The 8653-nt window shown below is 38.8% G+C and overlaps 1 protein-coding gene across 1 annotated transcript; it reads left to right on the top strand.

Moving 5' to 3' along the window:
- The first annotated feature begins 2872 nt into the window (after positions 1-2872).
- LOC101856551 (elongation of very long chain fatty acids protein 7-like) lies at positions 2873-8294 on the top strand. Its single transcript, XM_013084233.1, has 6 exons — positions 2873-2939; positions 3540-3727; positions 4731-4811; positions 5565-5621; positions 6126-6231; positions 7928-8294. Exons 1-6 carry the CDS (start codon positions 2873-2875, stop codon positions 8161-8163), a joined length of 735 nt encoding a protein of 244 aa, XP_012939687.1. The 3' UTR covers positions 8164-8294.
- Positions 8295-8653: the final 359 nt, after the last annotated feature.

Consider the following 8653-nt stretch of genomic DNA (forward strand, 5'->3'; position numbering starts at 1 on the left):
GAGAGAGAGAGAGAGAGAGAGAGAGAGAACGAGAGAGAAAGACAAACAGACAGATAAACAAATTGTTAGCTTGTATTATATCCGGCTCTGGTACATGAATTAACATTGGGAACTCATTCACACACTTCTCAATCAATTAATTACAACAAACATACATTTTTTTTCACGAACTTGGACTTTGGTTTTTAAGCAATCGTGGGCCTGCTATGGTTCAATTTTCATGGAATCCTAGAGGGGTGCTAGGCCTATATATATATGTTCTAAAAAGGATAACACACTATATACCTTCTGATTACAGTCTGGGATAGATCTTTTAAAGGTATGTACACACACGACATGTCATTTATGCGTATTTTAGGAGTTTCTGGTGTGCGTGAAAAAAGATTTTTTCAGGAATGTGAGATTCGTATTTTTAGTCTGAAATAGAAATCGACCAACTGTGGCACGTCCAAAGGCTTGGATACCGGTACTTCGACAGTATTGTGTCTGGAATGGTTTGCGGTTGATATCTGAAATGCATACATTCTAATCCCGTGGGCGTGGGTTACACTACTTAGATAACAGAACTCGTTCGACTTCTTTGATGTAGATCGAGTTAAACTTTCGTAACAGTAACTTGTTAACTATTTTATTTCACTCCGGCTTGAACAACTTCAATGATTCGTTATTGAAATTATTCGTTACAGTTAGTGTATGAGTTACACGATGATGAGTGGAATCTAGAATCGTGAACCGTGAACCACAGTACGAGTCGAGGACTAGATCTTTGTTTCAGTCTCTCGATTCAAGTCTAGCTGTCTTGTTGTAACTCCATAGACTAATATTCAGATTCAAGAGCTAGCCTAGTATTCACTCTAATTTAGAGTAGAGTAGGGTATAACCTAGTATTATTTCACTCCAATTTCATTGTCTCAGTCTCAAAGATGTAATCGTATAGTAGTATCATAGTAGCACGTTTGTGTTCATTTTGTTTTCTCTTGTTTTACTTGGATTAAGACTAAACTTTATAACAGTCGCGTGGGATAAATATAAATACATTCTGAAATATTTGGTATCTGGTGGGTTTTATTGTGGAACTGTATCACACAAGGTTTAAACAAGGTTATGTAAAGTGTTTATTTTGTGTGTGTTTGGGGGGGGGGGGGGTGTTACTTGAGGGTATTGGTTATGTTCCCTGTATTTGCACATGGCACCTATTTTAATGTTTTGCGATATGTGGCAGGACGCAGAGGAATCAGGCGCTCGTCATTTTTTAAAACGTAAATAAAAGGAGTTACCCTCATCTTCTACAAGCTGGTTCATTTGTCTTGTTTTAGATGAAAAAAATACCTATCCTTCTTGAATAGTTGAGATATCTGTAATAAAAAAAAAAGGGGGGGGGGGGCGTCACCTGGGGCCAGAGGTATGATCAGCCAGAAAATGGCTGCCAAAGATTGGCATCATCCAAAGTTGAGCGCCCTTGGAAACTGCTAATGTACCTTTGATCAACAATTTTTTCCTGTTTTAAACAAAAGTAGAATCCACACACAAATGCGTTTTATAGTGGATGTGAAACGTGTTGACCCCCCCCCCCCCCCAAAAAAAAAAAAAAAAAAAAAAAAAAAAAAAAATAATAATAAAAAAATATAAAAAAATAAAAAGAAATAAATAATTGCCGTATAGACGGGAAAATGTCGGTTTCTTCGATTCCACTATTTTGACGAAAGCCTGATTTCAACACGATGCCTCACATGGAATTTTCTGGAAACAACTGATTTAAGATGATTAAAGTGGCATCATACGTGTTTTGAAGCAGTTTGACCCTCAGAAACAGTGCATCTGTGTGCGAGAGTAAATGTAAAAAATTACCAAAATTAGATCTTGTCTATTAGCACTGATGCAATATTGCTGTTAGGCTTTGTCTTATATTCAAGCCTGTTTAGAATTGTAATCTTGACTTTGATCAGAGGTCTTTTAAAATAATGAAAGTGTCACTTCTTGTATACAGGAACTATCCTTTTGCTGACAAAATTTAATGAGTCTCAGAGTTCTCGGCTTTTTGGCAATGGAAATTATAGCTATGTGAAATTTACCTCTTGAGTTTGAAGAATTTGTAAAACTTTGAAAGGATAAAAAACATGTTAAACTTATTTTAAAAATGGCACCAGTTGGAATTTACAAATGAGACCATAATGTCGATTTTCAACACATATAATCTCCATTCACGGATTTTTAGAAGATCTCAAGATTCTCAGCACATCTAACTGTTATTTTTTTGTTTGAAAGTCTTACCCACGCTGGCTATTATGCTAGGGTTGTGGAGAGACGTTAACTAACGAGCATTAGCATTTTCTCTTGTCCATCTTACCAAAAGTCGATTCCTTGACGATTGTCCAGGTGTCTTATGTCTTACTTTATAATACAATGGAGTGTGCTTAAAGCAAACAAAGTTAACCCGAAAACAGCTTTAAACAAAACGAATAATCCCAAATTATTTTAGCTTCTCTCTCTCTCTCTCTCTCTCTCTCTCTCTCTCTCTCTCTCTCTCTCTCTCTCTCTCTCTCTCTCTCTCTCTCTCTCTCTCTTTATATATATATATATATATATATATATAAATAAAATGAAAACACGACTAAATAGACGAAATTCCAACGGTCCCACAGATTTCAGTTTAAAAAGCAGACTCAATTCTATAAAACTATGATATGTAATTTGCGTTTACTTTAAAATTTACTTTGAAAATAATGACTTTTTTTGTGTATGTTGTCTTAGTGACGGTGACAGGAGTCACATGGAATAGGTCCCTCGTTTCTTATTTTCTAAATTGTTTCTATCTTTTTTGTCTTTTTCAGATTTAGGAAAGCAGTGAGTAACTTTAGCCACAGCATGCACAATGGCAGAACATGATAACTTCATCACAAAGGCCATCAAAGGCTACGATTACGTCCTGGAAAATGGAGGTAAGCTTGTTTAAAAAAAAAATAATAATAATTTTAAAAAAAAATTATATATATATATATATATATATATATATACAGATGATTTTTGTACACAAGTGATTATCTTATACAGGTGACTGTAACCCAGCCTGCACAAAGAGATGGGCGTGACATGGACCCAAGATGGGCTTGGATTTGGGCACAATGTGGTATCGCAGCACTGCGCCAGGTGGTGTTTGCACATGGATGATTGAAAGCGCCCACATGTGTCGGCCCATTTCGAGCCCATATCCGTATTGAGTACCCACCACCCTTGTTTTAACGGGCTCCGGAAAGTTCAGGATTTTTCTTTTCAGTAGCCAGTTAGCACCTCTAAGTAAACCAATGTACAATGGCAACTGGCAATGGCATGTTTATAAATTTGCCATCATGGGTGGAATATTGTGGATTTGGTTTTCTTTGTTTGTTTATTTTTAATGTGTTTGAATGCAATATGTAATAATATTATTTAAGTATATATGTTTGCCATTGTAACCCAAATTCCCCCACGGGGAGCAGTAATGTGTGATTTATTTATTTGTAATCATTTTGTCAATCTTTACCCATAACCTTTTTCATCAGACCCAAGGGTAGACGGCTGGTTCTTGATGAGCTCTCCAATGCCCAGCTTCATCATCTGCATGGCCTACTTCATCTTTGTGCTGATGTCTCCGACCTTCATGAAGAATCGCAAACCGGTGAAGATGAAGCCTGTGCTTATTTTCTACAATTTCTCGATGGTTGCATTGTCAGGCTACATGTTCTATGAGGTAAGCTGTTATTGTTAGGATTATCAGGCTACATTTTCTATGCGGTGAGCTATTATTGTCAGGATCATCAGACACAAGTGAAGGAAGGTTGTCTTGAACAACAATAACAACAACAACAACAACAACAACAATAACAACAACAATAACAACAACAGCAACAACAACAATAACAAGGATCCTTCACTACTTAGAATTGTTTTCAGTAAGTCACCATCCCCGCATTACATGTGTCACTCCAGTTTCGTTTTTCATGGAGTAGCCCTCAAATGAAATTAAAGAGATAAACACCAGTGACTGTGGTGCAGTGGACATTTGCTTCACTGACGTATGTACGAGACCCGAGTACGATTCCTAACTGTGGAGAAATTTGTGAGGCGTCGTGGTGAAATCAAGCAATCGTGAAAGTAATGAAATCGAAGATATCGGTATTTTTCCTCCAGTTTGACAATCTCTTTTTGTTTTCTGTTTTTTTGCTCAACACCTTTCATGTCCATGTGAATCTTACTGAAAAGCGTTGCTTAATGGAACAAAATATGGTATTTTTCAGTTTTCAAGGACTCCCAATCTATTGAAATTACCAAATTTTGGCACAATTTTCAGGCTAATTTTAAATCTAAAACCAGGCTACCATAATCTCATTTAATTGCAAATATCCCAACTTCTATTCAAGATAGATGGGTATGTTTTTTTCATAGAACGCATTGTCAATGAATACGCTTTAAGACGATACCAGTAACTCCACATGCTCAAATATTGACAAGCGCCTGATTCCACCTGGTCGATACACATTAATTGTTATTGAGTGTCTCAGTTTTTCCCTAGGACGTTGCATAGGACATGGAAAGGTGGAAAGTGTTTGTTCGTGGCCTAATATGGAGGATAATGATGATCTCGATCTTTCTGCTGGGATGTTGTGTCCCTCTTAGCTTGGGTTGGCCCTGAAAGGCAGGGTCGGAATTTTTTAAAAAATGAAGACTTTGAATGTTTCGATCTGTTTCCCCAGTTCCTCATGGCAGGTTGGTTGACAGGGTACAGCCTAGGGTGTCAGCCCGTCGATTACTCCAACTCTCCGAAAGCAAAGAGGGTAAGATGTCAGTTTTAGTCGTGTTTTGAAATACAATTATTTATCATGCATATGGATAGAATTACAAAAGAGGCCAACACAGAACCAGACGCCCTAAATGAATTACTCTTCGCTGATGACCAAAGCCTGGCACACAAACATGAACTAAGTCTCCAACATCATACCACCAGATTAAACGAAGAATGTAGCAACTACGACATGAAGATCAACATCGACAAAACAGAGACAATGAAAGTAAGCAGAAAGCCAGAACCACTCAGGATACACATCAACAACAACAGTCTCAGACATGTCCAAGAATTTAAGTACCTCGGAAGTATATTCACAGAGGACGGGCGACTGAACAGAGAAATTGAAACACGAGTACAAAAGGCCAATAGTGTTAGTTACCAGCTTACTCCATTACTGAAACATTTTAACATCCCCATGACAACAAAACTTAATTGATCAACACCATATTCATCCCAACACTCACCTATCAATGCCAAACATGGACCACGAACATCATATCATCTCCTTTTAACAGGTACCTTTAGCCTGTTCAATTCATCTTTCCTTGCATTAACACCCAGTGAGTATTCATGTGTGAGCATCTATGTATGTTTGTGTGTGTGTGTGTGTGTGTGTGTGTGTGTGTGTGTGTGTGCGTGTGTGTTGATGAGTGCCTGTGCGTGTACATAAAATTTACCATGCCACAACAAATTTTTCTTTGTGGAGCTGATTAAATTGTTATCTATCTACTCTTTTTCTCAGATGGCCCGAGTGTCCTGGTTGTTTTTCATGTCAAAGTTCATTGAACTTCTCGACACGGTGAGTATCTAATGGATTAAACTCGAAATCCTTCAGAATCTTACAGAACATGCGCCAACATTGCTGGACCTATATTAAGCGCTAGAAATATCAGTTACTGCAATTCTTTCAAATGATAATCTTTCGTTTTTAGTGAGAGTTTTACAGCACTTGAAACACAAATAGGTCTTAAAGTGCCGAAGATTAGAAGTACTCTATATAGTGTAACATACAAAGAGAAGAAAGAGGAAATATAAGGACGATAGATGTTTGGAAGGAAAGAAGGAGCAAGCCTGGCAATCTTTTGAAGCAGAAAAGTATGAGGAAGAGTTTTACAAAGATGACACTAACAGGGCATCAGTGGTTGGTAGGGAAAAGTGGAAGGGGGAGGGGTGGGTGTGGGGGGAATTATCACAACAGCAGGTAGAGTAGATTCCTGAACTGACAGGGTGCAAGAGAGATGAGGAAACGAATCTCAAAATGAATGCATGAATTTTTTTCCTTTTGTTCTTTTTGTGTGTACAGGTGTTTTTCATCATGAGGAAGAAATTCAACCAGGTATCGTTCCTGCACGTGTTTCACCACGGCATCCTGCCTGTCTCCTGGTGGTTCGGAGTCAAACTTGTGCCAGGTAGGGAGGGATAGGTGGCCGCTTGTCTTGTGTCGGGATAGACATGTCTGCATGTGTGTGTGTGTCTGTGTGTGTGTCTGTGTGTGTGCGTGTATGTGTGTGCGTGTATGTGTGTGTGTGTGTGTGTGTGTGTGTGTGTGTGTGTGTGTGTGTGTTCGGTATGTCGTGTCGTTCAGTGTGTGTATTAAAGGCCACCGAAGCATGGAATGTGAGTTATCATCCATATCTAAGTATACATCCAAAACATAATATATGGTCAGTTTAGCTTAAGATCGTCTCAAGCTTGGCTTCGTGCAGCTTCTTTCATAGCTAATGTTTCCTATGTTTGAAGCTCAGATTCTGTCGCAGTGCTTGAATGTCAGTGACGTGGATCGAAGCTCTGTATTTCCGCTGTTTTCCTTTCGTCGTTGACGCTTCTAAGCCTGGTTGTTTCTGAGACTGCTCTCTAGCCTTATAGTTCTTTCCTTGATAATTTTCCTCCATGTTTTCCTGTCCCCAGCTATTTCTTCCCAGGTGCTGACATCTACCCAAAGCTTAGATAGGCTGTTTTTGTAGGAGACTTTGTACCTCAATTTTGACCTTTCTCTTTGTCTCTTTCCACGGGCAAGTTATCCAAAGAGAATAAGGCTGTCCATTTTCTTGACAGGTCCCAGCCATCTCAATCTTCTTAAATACAGGATAGTTGTCATGCCTTGGCGGTTTGCCCGAGCTAGCACTTCAACACTGATAAACTTGTCAAGCCACGAAATGCTTAAGATTTTGCAGCAGCATCTGAGATGGAAAACGTCGAGGCGATTTTGTTGCCTGCTGTACAAGATCCATTTTTCAGATCCATAAAAGGAGTGCGCTGTGGACACGTTTCATAAATCTTGACCTTTGTTTTGGTGGTAAATCTTTTGTTTTCACATGCTCGGTTTCTCAGCCTTCCAAAAGTTGTTGCTACTTTCCCTATCCTGATGTTGATCTCATCATCAAGTGATGTAGTAGAGCTGATGTATATACCCCTAGAGACTGGTTGTAACTTCTATTTCTGTATATGTCTAGTTGAAATCGTCTAAGAAGACAAAACAGCCACTTGTTATCAAGGAGAAAAGTGGTTGCCTTAGGTCGCCTTCTCTTACACAGTGTCATAGTGTAAAAAAACGGAAAGTTGTGTTTGTACAGGTGATTGTCTTATACAGGTGCCAAATAGAGCAGGTTCGTCTACATTATTATTCTTACATACAGAAAAACCTCGGTATAACGTTGTTGTATAACTCACTCACCGTCATGACTCCATCTGTGTCATTGGCAATTTTACCTTTTTATTTGTAGTAGAAGCTGACACATAATAATAATGATTGTGTGGGAATGGCATCGCACAATTACGAGAGTAACTGTACATCTCTTGGATCGCTCAGAGTAGTTTCATTTTATTAGAAAGATATTCCTTGAAATTCTGCCTATTTTTGGATCAGGAATTCACTTTGTGGTATTTCTGGATTTTGTTTGTGAGGGTCCTCATGTAGTTGGAGGACTCTACCGGCAGGTCCTACTTCTTTTCTATTTTTATCTGTATTTTTCTGTCTGTCCTAATTTTTTCTCCTTGCACGAAATGACCATTATTATTGTGTGAATGCGCCTCTTTTTACTTTACATACTCTCAAACTGTATTTCCCCCTCTCCCACCTCCCCCCTCCCCTTGGTTGTGTTTCAGGCGGTTTCGGAACGTTCCACTCCATGATCAACTCCTGGATCCACTTCATGATGTACATGTACTACGGACTCTCCGCCCTGGGCCCGGCCTTCCAGAAGTATCTGTGGTGGAAGAAGTACATGACCACCTTGCAGTTAGTGAGTACATGTACACCAATGTGCGACATACCAATACACAACATATCAATACACAATAAACAAATACACAGCATACCAATACATACATACACAGTCTAACTAGTGAGCATATGTACACCAGTACACAACATATCAATACACACATACAGTTTGTATATTGGGTCCATGTACACCAGTACACGACATACCAATACACAACATACACAGTCTAAATAGTGAATACATACCAAAATACAAGATACAAAAATATTCTAACAATCTAATCAACAAGTACATACCAATATTCAACTGTATTGTTGCCGTCAAGCTCAAAACTGAACGGCCGAGGATTCGAACCCCCCCCCCCCCCCCACATCAGAGGCCTGACGTTGTGTTCTTGGAAAAGGCACTTTGCATGAATTTTCCTCATTTCACTCAGGTGGGAATGGGTACCCAGCCATATACAACGTAAGACCGTATATATTATTGTTATTATTTGAGCATTTGTAACCGCGGCAGCTTGCACTGTATATTTCTCAGGCTATTCATAATTTTTTTAAACATAATTTTAACCCCTCCCTTCTCTCCAGCTATTTCACTTTATTTGTTT

The sequence above is a fragment of the Aplysia californica genome, unplaced genomic scaffold, assembly GCF_000002075.1.
Source record: "Aplysia californica isolate F4 #8 unplaced genomic scaffold, AplCal3.0 scaffold00012, whole genome shotgun sequence".
Lineage (NCBI taxonomy): Eukaryota > Metazoa > Mollusca > Gastropoda > Aplysiida > Aplysiidae > Aplysia > Aplysia californica.